This window comes from Maniola jurtina, chromosome 3 (assembly GCF_905333055.1).
Source record: "Maniola jurtina chromosome 3, ilManJurt1.1, whole genome shotgun sequence".
NCBI lineage: Eukaryota > Metazoa > Arthropoda > Insecta > Lepidoptera > Nymphalidae > Maniola > Maniola jurtina.
The window spans coordinates 13,042,256-13,065,315 of record NC_060031.1 but is presented as its reverse complement, the minus strand read 5'-3'; the positions used below and the strand labels follow the sequence as shown (position 1 = coordinate 13,065,315).

The window sequence follows — 23,060 nt, the reverse complement described above, 5'->3', positions numbered from 1 at the left end:
AAGTGTATTTATTAGTACCTAATTTACCTTATTGAATATGACCTTGCATCTTTAAAAAATGTTGGGAGGAAGCTTACCTGAAACAAAAAAAATAAATTAAGAAAATTTCATACACAAAAATTATTACAGCGATTTCTTGACTTGAGAGATGAATCCAGATAATGCCGAATTCATTAAGAAACATTCAGTTATTAATAGACAAAGAATGGTGCATATTGAATTCAATAGGGTTATAAACATACAAGTTATGATAACAAGGCTAAGATGATATATGAATTATTATAGAACTGTCAAAAAATCTAGAATAAAGCATTTAATATTAAATATCCGACTCGCGCTAAGCATAACTTATAGAAGTGCCAGGGAGGTAGCAAAATGTAGGAGATTATAGCATAAGACTCGGCGTTAATTCAGAGTAACGAGGCGCCAGGCGAGCAGGCGCACGGTGCGTACCTAATGGCGGGACGCTTAATCATTATAGAGATACCAAAATGCAAAATAACCCGAATTTAAAGATAGTAAAATGATTGAATTACTACGCTAACTCAGAATCACAGCACTAAATCAAATCGGGTTCATCAGGAACGCAAACTAAATTCGCACTAACTACTTACTCAATTCATACTAATATTATAAATGCGAAAGTGTGTGTGTCTGTCTGTCTGTCTGTCTGCTACGCTTTCACGGCTCAACCGCTGAACCGATTTAAGGAAATTTTGTACAGACTTAGGATACATTCCGGGGAAGGACATAGGCTACATTTTATCCCGGAAAAACAAACAGTTTCCGCGGGATTCCTAAGTACTCATCCGCTTGATCGATTCGTATGAAATTTGGTACCGAGGTAGCTTGCGTCCCTGTAATTGACATAGGCAACTTTTCATCCCGGAAAATCAAACAGTTCCCACGGGATCTTTAAAAACCTAAATCCACGCGGACGAAGTCGCGGGTATCCTCTAGTAAGCTTAATAAGTAGGTATACTTAGAAAGTGAAGAATCTGCGAGCCATAGAGATCGATGGAGAAATTATGTTGAAAATACTCAGGCTAAAAATGATGATGATTAAAAGATAAATAGCAGAGAAAGAAGAGATTAAAAATCTATGGTCTGCTCATAGTTTTAATGTATATGCTCTATATGGTAACTAACTCTAGTCTAAACCAATAAATCATCTATCTCATAATCTAGTTATAATTGACCACGCGTGGGTATGTGCGGTTTGGCAGAGTTTAAAGTACCTACCTGTGCGAAAATTTAGAACTCTAGGCATGCAGATTTTCTAAAGATGTTTTCCTTCACTATTGATGCAAATGATATTTAATTTATTTATTAGATTGCCTAGATTAGAATAATAATACAAATCGGGCAAGCATTTAAAACTTAAAAAAACTTATTTAAAGACTGGATATTTTCAAATCCGTTCAGTAATAACTAGGTACCAGGGCGATAGCAAAGCCTAGGAGATATACAAACATAAGACGCGGCGTTAATTCCTAGTCACGAGGCGCGGTGCGAATGCAATCACGGGCGGGAAACTCATTCCGGCTGCATCTCCGGGCGCCGGGCGCGACGCTGCAGATAAATTAAGGATTCCGAGTCTTCGCTGCGAGATGACGAATGGTATATCGCATTTGGTTATATCGTATTTACACTAGCCAATACCCACCACTTCGTGTGGATTTAGTTTTTTCACAAATTCCGTGGGAACTCTTTAATTTTCCGGGATAAAAAGTAGGCTATGCCACTCTCCAGGTCTTTAAAACAATAACCATACAAAAAATCATGTCAAACCGTTGGAACGTGATTGAAGGACAAACCAATAAACCAACAAACAAACACACTTTGACATTTATCACAAGGATACTCTATGTAATCGTTGTTGAAAGGAATGGCGCTATCGATCATTAATCAATTATTAAGTTTATTTATTTATTTACATCTAAATTGTATGTTTAAATATATTCTTGCTGAGAAATTTTAATATCGTTTTACTATATACTAGACAACGAGGGACCAAAGATTTATTGAATATTGTTCAAAGTTCACAAAATAAGGGAGGAGGATACACAAAGGAAATTGACGAAATATTAAATTTCTTTCGGTTCAATGGTTCGATAGTAAATAATAATAAACGAAAATATATGGACGTTGTGAACGTCCATATATCCTTACTACTACTGGTATGTATTTAGACGTTCTGAATATACAAAGATCAAGCTCATTGCATCAGGGAATAATGCAAGTAATGCAAAAAAACACATGAGTGCGTCCGTCCGTCCATCTGTCTGTCAGCGGGCTGTATCTTGTGAGCCATAATAGGAAGAGAAATTAAATTTTCTACAACAACAAACAATAAAAATTCAAAATGGCCAACAAGAAAATTAAAAAAATGCGTCATTTCTTGTGCGGAACCCTTCGGGTCGAGTCCAGCTCGCACTTAACTAATTTTTTAAATACTTAACTGGCATTGAAGTAAATTAATTAAACTTGCAATAAATACAGACAATTGCAAAAGCAAGGTATGAAAACTATGTAATTAAGCACCTGTTACCAGTAATTTACCAGTTTACGTTAGCCGATAGCGATTTAAGTTAACTCGATCGCGTCACGTGCAATAAGCTCGTGTTATACAGTCAGTAATGTCAAGGCGGGGTTCAAGTGAATGACCATGAGACAAAACAGCGCCGATTCGCTAACAAAACGATTTTTCTTTACTGGCCGCATAAATAAAATTTTTAGTTAAACTATTGAATAAAGTCAAAACATCGAAACATACTTATCACGGAAGTGTTTGATAATATGGGCTTAAAACTTAACTTTATGTTTAAGTTTTTCATGATAACCATTTTTTTTCAGATACAACTAGCCACGGCCGAAGCCTCCACCAGACCAGACCAGTAATTTAGAAACCATAAAATTCCATACCCTTGCCGGGAATCAAACCCGGGACCTCCCACTAATAAGATCACAGCGCTTACCACTACCGTCGAAACAACCCAAGCAACTGAGTCCAAACTCGACACTGTCAAGCCATCAGAGAGTTCGAATGTCCACCTCACACCTCCATCATCAGGCATGCTCATAACCAATAGGCATCAACCCAATCGGAAAAGCTGAAGTAGTCAAAATTTCAGTTCCCAATTTCAACGGAACAGAAAAGAAAGATTTTTATCCAAATAAACATTTACTCACAAGGTACTTTTGAATCGTCAAATACATCTACCACTGGCAGGTATTTAACCTAATAAAATGCTTTTAAAATCCTTGGAAACACGGTAAATAAATTTAATCAGATTTAGTTCATTAGTGAAACCCTAGCGGTGCAGGTCAGTGACTGAATTTCGGCCGTATGACGTCAGCCACATTTGCGTGAGGTCCCGAGTTCCGGCCGTGTGACGATTAATGTAGATATCTTAACGAGGTCACTAATATCACAGCGGAAATACATACAGTGAGACGACTCCTTTGATGGTTGCGGACGGGTCGGCTTTTTTTTAGGGTTCTGTACCTCAAAAGGCAAAAACGGAACCCTTATAGGATCACTTTGTTGTCTGTCTGTCGGTCCGTCCGTCCGTCCGTCGTGTATGTCAAGGAACCTATAGGGTACTGCCCGTTGACCTAGAATCATGAAATTTGGCAGATAGGTAGGTCTTACTCTTATAGCACAAGTACAGGAATAAATCTGAAAATCTGATTCCAGGAATTTTATAATTTCTAAACTTCCTCTGGTCTGGTCCGGTGGCAGGCTTCGGTCCTGGCTTGTTACCACCCTACCAGCAAAACCTTGTCGCCAAGCGATTTAGCGTTCCGGTACGACACCGGGTGGAAACCAAAGGAGTATGGATTTAATGAAAACTGCCATACCCCTTCCAGGCTAGCCTACTTCCATCTTAGACTGCATCATGACTTAACACCAGGTAGGATTGCAGTCAAGGGCTTAATAAAACTAGTTGTGATGGTGCCAAACAAAGCCGTAAATGTACTATCTAAGGTGATACGGTATTAAAATATACAATAGATAATTTCGTAATTTGACCCGAATGTGAATAAACACAGAACTTTTTGCTCCGTCAGTTTCGTAACAAATGCTTAATGAATAGACTGACAACCTGACCAACCGAAACGGTTTACTGGTTTGACCATGAAGAAGTCACAATCAAACAAGCGTGACTAACTCACTTTAAATTTACCTATAATCCATCACAGAAAGAAGAAGTTCTATTGAAAAACCGGTCAAGTGCGAGCAGGACTCACATAAGAAGTGTTCCGTACCATCTTACAAGATATACCTAACACTTTTATGTAGAACACGGCAAGTTGATGGCGGACTGCGCCATCTATATATGATTTAGTAAATAAATTTTTCGTGAACACATTTTTTTTTTTCTATGTACCTAACCACAAATTCACGGTTTCTGTCGGTCAACGAGACAGACAGACGGACAGACATACAACAAAGTGATCCATAAGGATTCATTTTTTCCTTTTGAGGCACGGAAACCTAAGAATGGAATTATCCTCCAGCATGTAAAGTTGGTAAGTATTAGCCACTTAAACAAGCAGTCCGAAAAGTTGATGGTGCAAGCCCGGGATCGAACCCCGGACCCTCCGACTAGGAAACGGACGTCTTAACAACTAAGCTATTTTTTTAAATATAATAGGTATGTAGCACATTATAACAGGACAATCATTAAGAGATTATTATCAGAAAAACATCTCCTGTACATGTCAAGATTGGCCTCGCCCGCATTGTGATCAATAAAATGCGGAACAACGCGGGGACCAGATTGTATTTCGGGATAAAACGTATCCCGTGTTGGTCTGGCTTGATTAATTGTCCATGTGTCAAGTTACAGCGGCCTCCGCTGATCGCTGCTCAACTCAGCAGTATAAATTAAACTCGAGATACGCTTACAAATTGTAAGGTTTGATCCTGAAGAGATATGCCATACATCCTCAGACTTTACTCGAAACAAACGAAATATGTACATTTCTGGTATGAAGCCAGAGAACCTAGTGGTGTCTATTATTTAGAACTAGCTGACGCCCGCCACTTCATCCGCGTGGATTTAGGTTTTTCGAAATCCCGTGGGAACTCTTTGATTTCCCGGGATAAAAAGTAGCCTATGTGCTAACCCAGGATATTATCTACCTCCACTCCGAATTTCAGCCAAATCCGTTAGTGATTTTTGCGTAAAGGAGTAACAAACACACACACACACACACACACACACACACACACACACACACACATACACAAAAACTTTCGCCTTTTTATATTAGTGTGATGGCTAAAAAATAGAATATAGATAGTGGCACGAAAGCACAAATAAGCGCAAGGGGAAATATATCCAACTATCAAGTAATGAATTGAATGGATGGAATTTGAACTTTGAAGTTATCGATCAAAGAAAGAAAGTAACTTTGAAACTAAGTTCCATCGAACCCATTCGACGACACAAAAGGATACCGGGCAAAAACTAGACACACAAATAGGACCGCATAGCTCGCATAAAAGGTATTTGTATCCACAAAGCATCCCAGGTACAGTTAGAGATGTCCATATTAACGCGGGTTAGGAACTGGTCGGGCGGACGGCCCCGTGGCCCGGAGGGAGGACGAGTTTCGCAACGCAGGTAGAAGTAGACAATTTGACGTTGTATAAATCGTTTTCACGTGCCCCTGTGCAACACGGGAATACGAACACGCTCGCAAAATACTTAATTGGACAGAAATAAAGATTATACTTGATTTATAAGAGATCCTTGATGCCATAGAAGAGAAGCGATCGGCGATTTAGTTGCTTTCCCGAAGCTCGATGCTGCGACTGAACGCTCCACTCCGCACACATAAATCTCCTACCTACCGCCGCAGTGAGAAAGTCAAAACGAGATGTAGTCGCAAAATTGTTGTTGCGATTTGGCTAATAATAATTTAGAATATTACTGCCAGCGACCCGCGACCTCTTCCGCATAGATTTGGGTTTTTGAACAATTAAAAACAATATTAAATTATGCGTATAAGCCATCCTCTTGAATCATTCTATCTATTCGTGAAACCCAAATTAAAATCCGTTGCGTAGTTTAAAAGATCTGAGCGTTCATACAGACAGCTGGAAGCGACTTTATTTTATACTATGTAGATTAAACGTCGTCGTAACTTTAAAACCCTTTTCAAAAAGTTCAAAAGCGAAAGGCATTTAAGCACAATAGTCCATAGTTAATTATTATAAACACGAACACTACAATATAAAACGTGGATAGGAAAAATGATAACAATTATTGTTTTTCAGGCCGTTTAGTCAAATAAAATAGAATAGTTACGTAATTACTCATAACGGACAACAAGTGTAAATTAAAAATTTTCAACACCCCCGACAAATCATTTTCAAATAAATAATTATGTATAATGTATATCTAGGCAACGTCCATCTTGACAGCTTGACATTATTTTGTCAATTGACACTTGAATATTATGAACCTAAGGGTTATCTAACCTTTTTTTCTACAAGAAAACTAGAAAATAGCTGATAACTTTTAAACGGCTGAACCAATTTTTTTGGATTATAGCTAAGAACACTCTCGATCAAGCCACCTTTCAAACAAAAAAAAGTAAATTAAAATCGGTTCATTCGTTTAGGCGCTACGATGCCACAGACAGATACACAGATACACAGATACACAGATACACAGACACACAGATACACAGACTCACAGATACACAGATACACACGTCAAACTTATAACACCCCTCTTTTTGGGTCGGGGGTTAAAAACGGTGCGCCGCGCTATCGCGATTCGCGAGCAAAAAATAACAGAATTCAGAAACAAAAGCGGTAGTTAGTCACAATTCAATGTTTCCCGTCTTCACTTTCACTTTAGTAATGACCATGGTTGGAAATTGAAATGTCGTTATTGTACAATACAAGTATAGTACGCGACAGGTTGAGATGGCAATCGGGGTATGAGGCGGGGGGGGGGGGGGGGCGTCCCGCTCATTCGCACGTTGCCCGCATCGGGTTAGCGCGGGAGCTGTGCGGGTGTGCGGGGCGTTCCCTCCCAGATTGCCATTTCAACCTGTCGGGAACTATCACCACAGTTTTACGACTATCACTGTACCCTACATGAATTCTAGTTTCTTTTTGAAATGACAGACGTCTGCCACTTTGTCGTCACAAAACTAAAGGCTGTTTTACGCCGAAGCGACAACATGCGAAAATGTGGCATGCCACAAATGGATCAACTATTTTATGCTGAGACAATAATTGGATATTAAGTAGGTACAGAGGTATGACGATTTATCGACGATTCTTGCTAGATATTAAATTAGTGTATCATGCAGTCTTACCACATGCCGCAATGTCGCACTATGTTGTTTTAGTGTTAATAAAGATTAGAAACATATTGCTGTGTACGACTCCATGGAATTTCGACTATGAAGGAGTGACGTGTGGGACTTTACAAGACTTTCTGAGCGTAGATAGGACATCCGTGTCAATCATGTAAAATAACATTCGGTTATTAATTGGTTTCCAGCAAAACCAAGGCAAAACCTCAATCAACCGTTTTATCTGACATGTTCTCGATAGATTCGTGCCAAGGTTAAAGAAAGGTGGATACCTAGCTGAGGCTCAAACGTTCATAAATTCGATTATTGAGTGATTGACGGTCTACACTCTGCCGACTATATCGGAGCTGGGCACAGCCCGGGGACTTCACGCATAACGGAGAGGGTGCGCTCTGGATCAATAATAGGGGTGCGTAGGAAATATTCGGGCATTTATTGTCTACAAAACAAGAACTCTCCTTCCTTCACAAAAATAAATACAAAAACTAACTAAATATGATTTTTTGAATTCAATGATTAGTTAGCGTTTGACTGATCGTAAGTGAAAAGTTGGTTTACCTAAAGAGGACCACCAAATCCTGATTTGGTACATGGATTGGAGATTGAAATCCAATGGATCCTTACTAGTCAGTTACTTACAGGAAATATTGTGTTTGGAGACTATTGGATTTCAGTCACGTAATTACGAAATATCAGTAAACTACACTTATGCTAAAAATATATTTGTTTAATCATGTATTATGTTACCAAGTAACAAGGATCAACAAGGACTTATTGACCTTCGTTCCAACATCCTTCGTCAGATTTTCAGTAAAAGTACCTACTTGAACCACACCGCACTAAAGAGTAAAACCAAATTATGGGAACTAGGATACCTAAGGTCAGGCATAACTTTGGGAATGCAGAGAGCATGAGTTAAGTGGGTAGGAGCACTTCAACGATCATAAACTCGATTAGGAAGTGATTGACGGCCTGTATCGGGGCCGGTCTGGGACCAGGGACGGGAGTGCGTTACGCACATCTACCAAATCAATAGTTTGGGGTGTACAAATTTTGGAAATTCACATCGCACCCGAAGAATATCTATCACATTACGATTATAAAGGCGAAAGATTATGTGTGTTTGTTGTTGTTTGTTGCTCTTTCATGCAAAAACTTTGGCTGAAATTTAGAATGGAGATAGATTACGTACCCTGATTAACACATAGACGACTACTTTTTATCTCAGAAAATTAAAGAAGTCCTACGGGATTTAAAAAAATCTATATATATCCTCGCGAACGAAGTTGCGGGCATCAGCTAGTCAAAAATAAAGTGCTTTATGGTTCTCTAGGCTATAACTATATGTAGATAAGCACGGTTTAAAAAAAAATTAGTTCATCGTTTCATTCCGGAAACCCTTAAAACTAAAAGAATTTAAAACGGCAAAGAATTTCAATTACCGTAGGGACATCGCGCACGGCGGCATTTTGTAGTGATATAGCAAGTTTAAAAGGTAGTTCATTTATGTATAATCACAGGTAACACGCGACACGTCGAGATGGCAATCGGGGTGGGCACGCCCCGCACATCCGCACAACCCTGCGCTTACCCGGTGCGGAATAGCGCAGATGACGTGCGGGTGTACGGTGCGTACGCTGTCCCCTACTATCACACTAATATTATAAAGGCGAAAGTTTGTATGTGTGTGTGTGTGTGTCTGTTTGTGTGTGTGTGTGCTTGTTACTCCTTCACGCAAAAACCATTGGACGGATTTGGCTGAAATTCAGAATGTAGATAGATAATATCCTGGATTAGCACACAGGCTACTTTTTATCCCGGAAAATCAAAGAGTTCCCACGGGATTTCGAAAAACCTAAATCCACGCGGACGAAGTCGCGGGCGTCAGCTAGTACATAATATGTGAGTAATGCTATCTATCCCATAAACTTTAGTTCTTCCATCTTCGCGTCTTGTTCTTGTTTTATGTAGGACGGGACACTCAAGAATTATGTCAAGTTGGCAAAGCATAGTCTTTATCTGTCATCTGATATCTCGACCTTTAGGTCATCTATCGCATAAAACGTGGGAAGGTTATGTAACGTGATAGCTAGTCGACTGGTAATATTAATAAGTTAGTAAGCATTGACTGGGCTTATTTAATATGCAAATACATAGTTATTTGTATAATTTATTGTAATTACATTGCTGTAAAAGCGTTTCCGCCAATAATTGTAAAGAAACTTTTGCAGCGATAAGGACGCCTTTACAAGCATTTTTATCCTCTTTTTTAATTTCTGCCATCTTCTTCTTCTCTTTCTTTTGTTTGTTTCTTTCTTTGTCTTTAAGACTATGGGCTTTTATCCTGTAAAATTCCCAAGAGATTTTTAAAACCTAAATCCACGCCGATGAAGTCCTTGGCGTCCTTTATTTGGTATAGAGATACCTCGCAAGAACAAAGACTTCCCACGGGATTTTTTAATAACCTAAATCCACGCGGTTAAAGTCGTAGGCATCTTCTATAGTAACATTATAAAATGTTAATCATGATAGATCTACACCGATAGTAAATATGTAATGTGAACCCAGCCCTAACTTTGCAAACTCAATGTGATTTGTGCAACGTAACAACGACGACGGAGGACAGACGTGAAGTGACCGATAACGGCAAGGTGATTGGGTTAAGTCAAGTTTATTACGAACTAGCACGTGTGACTTTGTATTATTTAGTGAAAATTAAGATCATCATCATCAAAGCACTATAGTCCTGGGTGGGCTTTAGCTTGGCCAAGCAAACTCCGCCACTGAAACCTCTCAGTGCCAGTCCCAAGCCTGGAAAGGTGGAAATTATAGCTATTTGATAATGATTCTACAGTCAGCAGATGCAGTAGTTCGGCATTCGGCAAATCGACTGTTGCGGGCTATTCAGATTCAGGGAATGTTTTGTGTCTGGCGAATTTTTAAATAAGTTTGGCAAATCAGCCGGCCGATAAACGAGACATCACAGACAACGAGTAGTATTTCCCTATGGTGAATTTAGACACATCCTGGAAAAAAAAAAATATCTGCGGAATTTTCAAAATATCTTTTGCGCCAACCATTCGGGTTAGCGTGAATGTGCAGAACGATACGATTGCCGCCGGCCACACAATTCACGATATCACGAATCATTTGCCGAATTCCGATAGTGGAGCCAAACCATGGGACAAAGCGATATTCTGTGAAGGTAGGAACATTCGCTTGGACGTAAACAAGTGTAAATTAAAAATTTATAACACCCCCTATGTGAAGGTCACAGTAACTAGAAAAGAGCTGATAACTTTCAAACGGCTGAACCGATTTTCTTGGATACTAACTAACAACACTCTCGATCAAGCCACCTTTCAAACAAAGAAAAACTAAATGAAAATCGGTTTATCAGTTTAGGAGCTACAATGCCACAAACAGATACACACGCCAAACTTATAATACCCCTCTTTTTGGGTCGGGGGTTAATAAAGACTGTTTATATCTTCGACATTCGTGGAAGCAGAGTCAAACGGCCTCGTCAACCGTCATTTATTTACACGGTGCATGTCCCTTTTAGCGGACTTCCGCAATAAAAATATGGTGATCAGAATAAACGGATAAAAGCCCGTCAGTTTTAGTGCACACCGTTTCGCATCGTACGTGAAACCGTGTTCGGAATTACAATTCCTTTAACGATGTGTGACTTACAGTTGGTTATGTTACATGGTTGGATTTGGGGAGACATTTTCGTTACTTAACTAAGTAAATAAAACTCAAATTCAAATAAAAGTATAATTGATCTATCACCTTCATCTGTTGTTAATATCTGTTGTGTAATATTAATAAACAAATTCTACCTAATTACAATAACTTTTTTAAGTGATCCAATTTAAGATCTAATAGGAAAAATATCAAGTAGGTATGTACTTACACAAGCTTCTAAGATCAAATGCAAATCAATGAACAAAAAGTCAACTTACAGTTATTGTAAGTTTGAAGTCGGTAGACAGAAACCAAAGTTTCGTTAGCATTATAAGCAACTGGCCCTAAGTTTACTTAACAAAGTGAAGTTTCAATAACCGAATTAGCATCAATGACTTTACAGAAAGTATATTGGTATCAATTTCGTATCTGACAATCTCGCTGGCGCAGTGGTGAGCGCTGTAATCTTATAGATATGAGGTTCCGGGTTCGATTCTTGGCGGGGTCAAGAATCGAAGTAGGTGTGGCTAGGTGAGATCGCAGTCAAGGGCTTGTAAGGAAAAAAAAATTCTCAGATTAAAAATAAATAGGAGTTAACTAGCGCTATTTTTATCGTAACGTTAACTAGCGTTATTTTTATCGTATGCGAAAACGTGAGCGGCACGGGAGATTTTTGAATCAAAGAGTTCCGGAGACTTTTCTCACTTATAAATCATGTCACTGTCACAGTCAGAGACATGTTGACATAAAATACTCAACCTCGGCTCGTTCAGATTAAAAATAGAGAACAACATAAAAAAGGCTACTAAAATTCGACTATTTCCATTCCATCGTACGCGTACGGAATGTCAATATCCAATGATGCGTAGCGTGCGAAAAATTGGAGACTTCTCCCATTGTCAATTTGACACGGGAAGTTTCAGTTGTATTGATTTCGCAGTCTTCTAAAAATGAATGCGTACTTTGCAAGCTTGTGCGATATTTTTATTCGTTACATTATTATGTGCAAAGCACCAATGCAAAGATTATACAAGTGTAAATTAAAAATTTATAACACCCCCGACAAGTGAAGGTTACAGTAACTAGAAAAGACCGAAAATACCTGATAACTTTCAAACGGCTGAACCGATTTTCTTGGACTATTCCGCGCCTACGATCCAAAGTATCTGAGTTTTCCAAAACATCATTTACAAATAAATAATGTATGTAGGCAACGTCCATCTTGACAGCTTGACATTTGTTTATTGACATAATATTATGAACCTAACGGTTATCTAACCTTCTTTTCTACAAGAAAACTAGAAAAGAGCTGATAACTCTTAAACGGCTGAACCAATTTTTTTGGATTATAACTAAGAACACTCTCGATCAAGCCACCTTTCAAACAAAAAAAAGTAAATTAAAATCGGTTCATTCGTTTAGGCGCTACGATGCCACAGACAGATACACAGATACACAGACACACAGATACACAGATACACACGTCAAACTTATAACACCCCTCTTTTTTGGTCGGGGGTTAAAAATGCACTTATTCGATGGTAATGTGACAAACAAACACAATACTTAATAACATATTTGCCCAAAATGGGTGTCAGTATAGGTCAGTCTTCTGCTCTGCATCATATGCACAAAAACGCATATCATACAAGGCGCTAATTTTCAGTTGCAACCGTTGCGACTCGGTTTTGTTTTGTATTTAAAACAATCCCAGCGGACAATGCATAAGAGTGCCTAGAAAGCTATAGGGAACTAGAAAGACAAAATCGTCGCATGTCGTCTTCAGTTCCGACAAATCACAGTAGACAAAGCCAGATTTGACACTTGAGGTGCCAGAGCCCAAGAAGGTATTGCGACGTTAACAACTTATCATAACTTTGAGTCGTTAAACCAACATGAGATTTTTAGCATTGAAATTAAAGCGAATATTCGCACTCCTCGATGTCACAAATGAAACAGCCACTAACGTTTTCTCCGTGCAAGTAACGAGAAAGCTACCGAGTAAGAGCAACGTAACAGAATTTGGATTTCAACCCGATAGCGCCTGCGTATCACCTTTCACAAGACGCCAATTAGCGCCGGGTGACGACGCAAAAACGCTGTGATTAATGGCCAACTTGGTCGCGAATACAACACCAGCCTCAAACCTATTTCTGGACGAAAACTACTCATCGCAAGGCCACAGACTTGTGAAAGCGGCGCTTCTACCGGCGCGGACCCACGACAAAACAAATGGTACAGTTGGCGTCACGGACTATGTCTGCGCATAGGAAAGGAAGATAATTATGGTGTAGTACCTTCTTCTATTTTGTGAAAGTACCTACTGTGTTTGGGACACCCCCGCCTTTGTGTCTCACTTCGTGTCGCCAAAGATCGATAAGAGAGATTGAAAGATCACGGCGCAGGATACCAAGGTCAAGGTCAGTTCTATTTAGGTGATGGCTTGTGCACTTTTAGTGCACATGCCTTTGAAGGATGTCACAATTCTCCGCGCGATACGGAGTTTCTATGTATTTTGTGAGTATCGCCTGCCCGCCGCATTAAATTGCAGCTGATCTTAGCTGATGCGGAAAGATCGTGGCCCTGAAGTAAAACTGCAGAGCTATACGTAATACGTATCCGTGCCTCGAGTACAAATGATGGGGAGTTTACGATTACCATCAGATTATAAGCACGAAGAGAAAATAATACTAGATAGGTTACAATATTTAAAAAAAATCTACCTACTTGAAGTTCGACAAATACCTATCTGTGTTTCGTTCCTAATTAAGTTAGATATCAACGATCATAAGAATTAGTTTTGGTATTTGCAATAATTGTTGTATTTATGGATATTGCAATTGCTGCAATTATTGATAAAATATTCGTGGTAGGGTACAACTGTAATAAAAAAAGAGAGCCATTCATTCAGAGGTGGAGGATATTATCACAATGGAGTTGATGGCTGTCAAATTTTACTAGGCTTGCTGGGCTTTTAGGCCCAGTGAGCGCGCCGAGGGAAAACAAGTAGATAGAAAAAATTTGCTTTATAGGTTAACTAGCAGACGAGTCGAGGGAATCATCTTCGACTCCTCCGCGTAGGTTTCAGTTTCTAAATCCCGCGGAAAAACTTTGTTTTCCTGATAAAAAGTAGCCCACGTCTTTCCCCATTTCGCCAGCTATCTCTGTATCAAATTTCGTGAAAATCAGTTAAACGTATGAGCATTGAAAAGCTAGCAGACAGACAGACAGACACACTTTCGCATTACCTAATATTATAAGTATGGATATATGGATAATTCACAGCATCAGCGATTTGCTCAACTGTCCTACAACCATAGTGCTATCAATTCATAGTTTTTAAATAAGTCAAAGTTAATCAGAGGGAAAAGTTTTCATACAAAATGGGTTTCAGGATAATTGCAAGCGCGGTTCAAGAAAGAAATTAACAAACAAAGGCTATTTGCAAAGTGGTACGCACAAAAGAAACAGTTTTGTTTAGCCAACAGAGCTTATAAAAGTCGTTATGGAAACCCTCATTTTTTAACCTCCGACCCAAAAAGAGGGATGTTATAAGTTTGACGTGTGTATTACGTTTAGTATCTGTCTGTGGCATCGTAGCGCCTAAACGAATGAACCGATTTTAATTTCGTTTTTTTTTTTGTTTGAAAGGTGGCTTGATCGAGAGTATTCTTAGCTATCATCCAAGAAAATCGGTTTAGCCGTTTGAAAGTTATCAGCTTTTTTGTAGTTACTGTAACCTTCACTTGTCGGGGGTGTTATAAATTTTTAATTTACACTAATTAAATAAAAGTTTGAAATATATAGAGTTATACTACAGTTTAACAGTATTTGATGTTTATCGCCTTGTGTCATTGATCACCTTCCGTAGCGTGACGTAAAAATTAAATGTCAAAAATTTCAAAAAATCATTTTTTTTTAAATTATTTTCTTTAATAATGAATTCTAGGCATAATAAGAATTAATATTTCCTACATCCATGTTTTAGCACCATAAGCTACCGCTATACAAAACATCACATTATTTTATTACTACAGTCCAAGACCCTATTGTATTGGCAACGAAACCATCAAGACAGCCATTTGCACATTGATATTTAACACTTTGTGAAATTATTATTCATATTTTATAGAACACGAGTTTATTCATTTCATCGTCCCAATTATCTGAAAGTGCCTTCAGTAAATAGTTACCGAAATAATTAATTTCGTTATTAATTAAATCTTTCTGTGATGGAATTAATTCATTTCAGTGTTTAATGTTTTTGCTCCGCGAGCGCGGTTAACAATTCGTAGAAGCGGAAAATTGATTTGCGGATTTGGATTTTATCCTATATCCCGAAATACCGAGAACATTATACAATACATTTGAGATGATGCCTATGTGAAAAATAAATTATTTCTTATTGATTATTTATCAAATTAATAGATGGTCTTCCAAAATTCGTAAAATCCTTGTCCACTTAGTTTAAAGTTTGCCATGCATTTTAATTTAACTATGTAACTAAAAAAGTACATCAAAGTTTACGACGTCACATCAATGTATTTCATACAAATTCCCATTCAAAGCAAGCGTTTTCACCTTCGATAAAAAGTTCTAGTAGGCAACATCCCTATTATACTTGCGACTAAATCTAATCGACTCACATAAAATGAATAATACTCGTATGTCTAGACTCTAGCTAGAACGTGCTTCAATTCGATTGCGTGTAAGTACTCCTACCTACTTATATTATACTAGATGATGCCCATGCCGCGTGGATTTAGGTTTTTTTTTTTTAAATTCCGCGGGAAGCTAACTCTGCACCTTTCATCAAAATCAGTAAAACTGTTGGGCCGTGAAAAGCTAGCAGACAAACAGACAGACACACTCGCATTTATAATATTAATAAGTATGGTAATTTATTAATTTATGTAAGTTATTTATAATTATGTGTGTTTTGATTCCAGTAGGTACAAGTACAATATGCTGAATCCAATTTTCAGTCCAGTGCTAGAATGAATTTACAACGACTTTCATAATTTAAACTAGACGTGTGGGACGACCTCTTGTTCTCTGGACCAAAGGCAATAATTAAGAAGGCGGTGGAAGGCTGAGGAACTTGTATGCTATTCTCCAAAAGGTCTGTGTTCAGCTGTGTACACTATACAGTCTGGTGTATGGATGGCATTCAATACAATTTATTCAAGGTATTCCGAAGGTAGTAGACGCTTTTGATGATTCAAAAGTACTTGTAAAAGTTTAATTGAATAAAAACATTTTTATTTTATTTATTTATTTATACATTGCTATAAAGAACCTTAACATACTAAAATTCATATCGATAGGACTCGAATGTTACAGCGACTTCTGGCCTCGTTAATTTGTTATGTTAATTAGGATTTATTTCCAATTTTTTCCTTGCACATGACGGAATCAACGCAAACTAAACTTTATCTCTTCAACTATAAGGTCCCTTTTCATTTCGTCATCACTTTCAGGTTGTTTAAATTATGTCGCGTCATGTAATGTATCGCACGGTGGAAGCGATTCGGGTTCCCATGACCTGGTTAAAAGTAACCGGGGCAGTTGTAACTACGGGCCGTTATCTGCACTTAAACTCTCCCGTTTCCGATATCCTACAACTGGTTTTGATAAGCCGATAGGACATCAGCCAATATGACGTGCTAGTTAAAATCATGGATTAACTACTTTGGAAAATTGGGACTTTAATTTATGTTTGGTAGAAAGGTTCACGACAGTCAGAGAACTTCTAACAAAACATCAAGGCTTCGACGCCACTAGCCGGCGTCAAATGTTAGTACATTTGACACAGGTAGCCCTATTTTTCCTTAATTTCACGCCACCATAGCCTTAATATTTGACATCGTCGATTCAGGATCAAACCGAGAGTTCCCTTACTCTAGCTCACTCTGCCTTATACCTACTGTGGCTGACTCTAGTGCCTGAAGTAACTACTATCTGGCGTCAAATAGTCAAAACCCGTGGTAATCAGTTAGCACTAATCAACAAGATTGTTACAACTATGCGAGATAGATATAATTTCAACGTGCAATACATTATTATAACGATATGTTTTTGCGCCTCTCTATTTAGCTACCACGCTTTATTGCCGCGCGGCCGTGTTCCTACAACGCAACAACTGATATCATTATTGTCTTGTCACTCGCATTGCAGTCTCCGGGACAAAGTACGCACGAAACACACAATCGTGCCCAGATGGAATTAGTAAACACAATAGCTCCTCCCAACAAAAAACGAATTGCTAAAGAACCTGGCTCGGAATAGAATTTAAAAAGAAATACCCTCGAGAAAGACATTTAGCTTTTACACAGACGTGCCAACAAATCGGCTGCTGAAACGTTTCCACCGGTAATAAAATAGAGTTTCAAAGCGGGCGCGACAGAACTGCGGGTCGGGGTTTAGGACACTCGAGATTATAAATGATCAGGGGTACATATACATATACCACCCGAACCCAACCACCCCCCAGACAAATGTGCGACCAAGTGAGACTGCCGACGGGCAGACCTAACTTCTTAATTTGAAGTTGCAAGTTGGCATGTCTATAGACGCTGCAGCACGGAACACCCCGAGAAAAGGCAATGAAATAAGTTAAAATGTTAATTTTAAACGAGTCCTTATTTGCATTCACCGGGCGAGTGTAAAACTCCTTCGTTGAACATCGAGCTACGGACTCGGCACGGGCAGACTCCGAGCCGGGTTTTTAGGGCCCTCGACCCGCGATCGACGCGATCTCGGAATAATCAAGCATGCCTCCCCTCGATGCGGTCGTTCACACACAATCGACGCGCCTAGCGCCCTGGCCCTACCTACGCATTACCAATAGGGCTGCTAAGCTCATCAGTCATCGTCAAAAATATCCGAAAGGGCTAATTTGGCACCATAGAAATCTGCGCGCGGAATTCAACTTGAATATTATGTCGTATGAATATGTTATTACGAGTAACTGCTCGGACAAAACGTATACCATCCGCATGCGAATTTCTGCTCGTTCACGACATTGACCGGTTGGTGCGGAACATTGGCAATTTTTACCGAAAAAGTGCACTGAAAACTCCTGCACCAACGTCGCAGAATCTAAGGGGGGAATTTTTGCTAGGTCTGTGCCCGACCTAAACTGACAGAAGCCTTGAACGTTGTCTTAGCTAGATGATCACACTAAAAACAGTCTCTTTGTCTATTTTTTTAAACGATATCTATCCAATTTCGCAGATAGGAATTTATAATGAAGTAGGCATTTTAACTTTTGGGACTAATGGGAAAATCCCCGTATTTTTAACACTTTGAAGACTTCTTATCCTCGGATTTCCAACACTTCTCAGTTCTCACAGCTTCAAAGTGTTGGAAATCGGGGATTTTTCGGTTGACAGCCCTTAACGACGGGTCCAAACAACGCATCCACCCATACATAACATAACATCCCTATCCCTCGCCGAACAATGCAATAAAAGGTAGACAGCCAAAGACAAAGTCGACCTTATGAAGAACATAATAGATTCTTATTCCCACTAAAAGTGCACACAGGCGTTGCATCCATTTTGATAACGGGAAGCGGGTCCAGCGGGCTCCAGCGAATCAAAAACGAGACAAATGCGGGGCAATAAAGCGCAGAATCGTTCAAAGTCGGGCCCATATCACCGACGCAATGTGCATTCGATTGAGGAAATGTTGAATAATGAAAATCACTCTTATGTCTTCCGCGGTGAATTGACTACACCTCGACAGATGGGTAAAATAAGCACGTGTTTACAAAGGACAGTATCGTGCCTAGATTAGAAATACCTACTGAAGTTCCCAAGTTTGTGCACGTGTTGTAAGTTGTAAGGTTTAAACTTTTATTTGGAGAGTTGTTTTGTAACTATGGAGTTAGTTTGGAAGTTTACCTAAAATAGTTTAGCACCTAACTAGGTGCAGTCGACACGCGCGTAAAAATATTATGAATACCATAAACTACTGGCTGACGCCCGCGACTTCGTCCGCGTGGATTGAGGTTTTTCGAAATCCCGTGGGAACTCTTTGATTTTCCGGGATAAAAAGTAGCCTATATGCTAATCCAGGATATTATCTATCTCCATTCTGAATTTCAATTTTCAGCCAAATCCTTCCAGTGGTTTTTGCGTGAAGGAGTAACAAACAAACATACACACAAACAAACATACACACGTAAAACAATACACAAACTTTCGCCTTTATAATAGTAGTGTACTTAGTATAATTAAATAAAAACAACATAAAAAATTAAGATTGATGATTCACAGAAGATTTTCAAGTACAGAACACTAGAACCTGAATAAGGACGGTTATCCTGTGTGCAGACAACAGCCGATCCTTTATGCCTCACAAAGCATGGTTTGACTGAAGAATATTTTGACTGCCAACCTTATCGCTATTTATCTAGTAGAAAAATAAAGAAGGTAAGGTAGGTACCTACTAGGTACCAAAAAAGCAGTGAACTAGGTACTACTACTACTACAAGGCAGTGGTTAAGATGCTGGCTAGAATAAGAATTCGGAATGTCCAGGGTTCCATCCCGGCAAGCACCTCTTATCTTTTAGGAGTACACAGTGTGTTATAAGCAATTAGGATTAACACTTGCAAATACATTTAACAGTGAAGGAGAATGTCGCGAGGAAAACTGCATGAGTAAGTTTTTCATGTTCTCAAAGATGTCAAGTCTGCCAATCACTTGGCCAGCGTAATGGATTATGGCCCAACCCCTCTAATTCTCTTAGCTCTTAAGCTAAGAGTGGAGACTTGTACTCAGTAGTAGGCCGTCGCGTACAGGTTGATGATGATGACGATGATAATGATGATGGTTACTAACTTAAGAAACATATTTGGGAACTTTCTATAGTTTTTGCAGAGAACCCCTTTTGTTACAGTACAAATAATGAACCTACCTACCTAAAGTAGAAATTAAAGTAGAAACCAGAATAATTATTCATACACAGCGTTTCGTTTGCAAGGTTTTTATTAAGGTTAAGACATCCAGTATGGAAAAACAAGTTCTTTTTGTATAAACCACCTACAAACTTTCTAAAGGAAATATGCTTTTGTTAGTCTCAGTTACCCACATAGTAGGTACTGTATTAATTGCACCAAAATTACTGAAGTAAATTACTTACTCAAGTAGGAACCAACTTAATTACTCACTTGGTAAATAGGTATTACATTTTACAACTCTAAAAATTCACACTTTCTTTAAATACATAATACTAATATATGTATTGTTGGCATCTGCCAAAAGCTCAAACAACTCCATCAATATTTACAACTCATTTATTACTTTATCATTCTATTTTACAATCTTACTTCTCTTATCATTTATTAATATTAAATTAAATTAACATTTCGTCGAACATTTGCACTATAAAAAACATATTCTGTTCCCTATTGTCTTTTTACTCGAATGTCAACCCCGAATCGAACTTCGAAATCAATATTATGACATTATAGTTTTTTTTTTATATTTTTATTATTGTCTATGCAATCTATTTCAAAGAGGTTTTACTAATGACATTAATTTTATATTATTGACTAACGTAAGTTATACAGACATACAATTCATACATCATGCGCTACTCATAAGCTCTTAATTCATATTATTAAACATAGAATTATATCACATATTAATAATAAGCATATGACCCTAACAGTATATAACTAGTTATAGCTATACTTAAGTGATAGGTAAATAGTTATTATTCTTGTTGTACCTATTCAACTTTGCTGAGTCAACACCAACTAACCTAACACATTATAATGTAATATTTTAAGCAATTACTTAATTGTATCCTCAAATTACTTGCATAGTTTGTTAAATTGTAAAATGTAATTTTATATCATCAAGTTATTAATAAAATACTTGACTAACCTACCTCAATCTTTATTATAGATAGTTTATTGGGCAATGAGACCTGTAGTTTAGTATTGATGAAACTTTCACACAGGTTTTGCATAGCTGTCTTTCACAGAATAAGGTTTGAGGCATATTCTACTTTGTTTATCGATTCGTAAAATGGCTACAATAAATTACTTAAGTATAACCTAAACATATGTAACTAGGTAAATACATAATCTAAAATTGAAGTTCAATGCTATACCTAATCAAAGATTACTTTTGCAGAGTGCATTGACTTGAAACCTCAAAAGCCACCAAACAAGGAAAGATTTTTTTTAAATAAGTAGTATAGTATCTGCATTGTTCACTGATAGAATATTTAACAAACTTTGTTGCCAAGTCACTAACAATATTAACATTGCATGTCCCAAACTGCCTACATTACCATGTAAACTTTATAGTTAACTTTATTTAAATATCCCAATGAAAGCATGTAATACACTTGAATATTAAGTACTTATAAGATAAACTGACAGAGATACCAATGTACAGCTTAAACTACAGGTCCTAAAAACTTGAAATTTTGCATCTACGATTTCTCGACAATTTAGACCTCTACTAATAAAGAACTTTCGTAATTCTACCCAACAAAGCCAGGGTGTCTTGGTCATTGCAAGACTAAACTGGTTGCACTGAGTAGATGCTGGATACACTGACAAGAGTGCAGCGTGTCGAAGGCCCTACAACACTTATGTCCAGCTGTGGAGTCTATTGGTTGAAGACAAAGACGGAGCGGAAGTGGAAGTGGCATTACTGACTCACCATACGACTCCAAAAGCGCCGTAGCCTATGGGGCGGTCGGGTTGTACGTCGGTCGGGATGGCCGGCGTTTGGTAGTAGGGCGCCGCCGCCGCCAGGATGGCGCCCTGCGGCGCGCTCTGCGTACCGCCCTGCATCAGCGACATGGACACACTCATGGAGACGCGAGAGTGCCGCGCGGGGCCGCTGACAGCCGCCATCCAACCGCTCCGCGGCGAGCCGTCACCGCCTCATCACACGCCAACGCGGCCGCCACACTGCGCCCGGATCACCAGACCGCTCCCGGGGGACACGCGACGTTAGCACCGGTTACTTCTTTATTATTCATGCTCGAACGACTGTGCGGGAATCACTCGACACTCGACGAGTCGGCCGTCGACGCACCACGAAACACGGCTTGACGGGACACCTGTCAATTTCACCAGCTAAATACACGCAAACCAAGTCGTTGTCAATGACAACACGGCTGAAGTTTTGTTTCTATTTCGAATAATTTGAGGACAAAGGATGAGACCGTGGTAAATTATTATTATTCTCGAGCAACACACGAACGTCCACACACCACGAAAATCGAGCGAGACTGGCGCGCGGGGCGCGGGCGGGCGACTGCGGGAGGAGGAGGAAGCGGTAAAAAGAGCGAGATGAAAAACAACAATGGCGGCGACGCAATGAACAGCTGCTCTGCTTGAAGTTGGCTCAGCTTGGCTTGGCTTCGCCCAAAGAACTACCACTGACCTAGGAAACAAAGAACTACTCCATAGTTCATAGCTCCTAAAAATTTGTCAGTATCTTTTATTTTAATTTTATTATTATTTCTATGTATCTATTCAGTAGGTCTAATTAAGTAGGTAAGTATAGGTAAGTATTTAATTCAACTTTTATTGAAAAAATAAGAAAAAGGATTCTACTAATAAATTATTAGATATTGGTATTACCTATAGATAGATAGTAATATGAATTTTATGACTAACGTCCGCATCTTGTTTTAATTTAAAAATCCGATGCCCGCGCTGCGAGAGTGCGAAACGCCATGCAAATTTTTTCGCAGTATCTTGATATGGAAGTCGTATTAATTCGTTCGCATGTACCTATTTCCATGCGTGCGCGGCCGTGGCGGCTTCATTTATTATTTCCATAATCCATATTCCATACTATAATACCTACTATAAATGCGAAAGTGTGTCTGTCTGTCTGTCTGCTGCCTTTTCACGGCCCATTAGTTTAACCGATTTTGACGAGATTTGGTACAGAGTTAGCTTATATCCCGGGGATGGACATAGGCTATTTTTTATCCCGGAAAATCAAAGAGTTCCCACAGGATTCCTAAATACCCATGCGC

The 23,060-nt window shown here is 38.8% G+C and overlaps 1 protein-coding gene across 3 annotated transcripts in view; it reads right to left on the bottom strand.

The window, feature by feature from the left end:
• LOC123881092 (serine/threonine-protein kinase NLK) overlaps positions 1-22,355 on the bottom strand; it is a 156,101-nt gene extending 133,746 nt beyond the window's left edge. The window contains exon 1 of one of the 3 annotated variants that reach the window (XR_006799411.1): positions 21,725-22,352. Coding sequence is in view for 2 of the 3 variants with exons in the window: in XM_045929662.1 (XP_045785618.1) it covers positions 21,725-21,921 (197 nt within the window). In the remaining variant the exon portion in view is untranslated. Of the gene's footprint in view, positions 1-21,724 lie in introns of all 3 variants that reach the window. The other 2 variants (XM_045929662.1, XM_045929663.1) reach the window with 2 other exon arrangements.
• Positions 22,356-23,060: the final 705 nt, after the last annotated feature.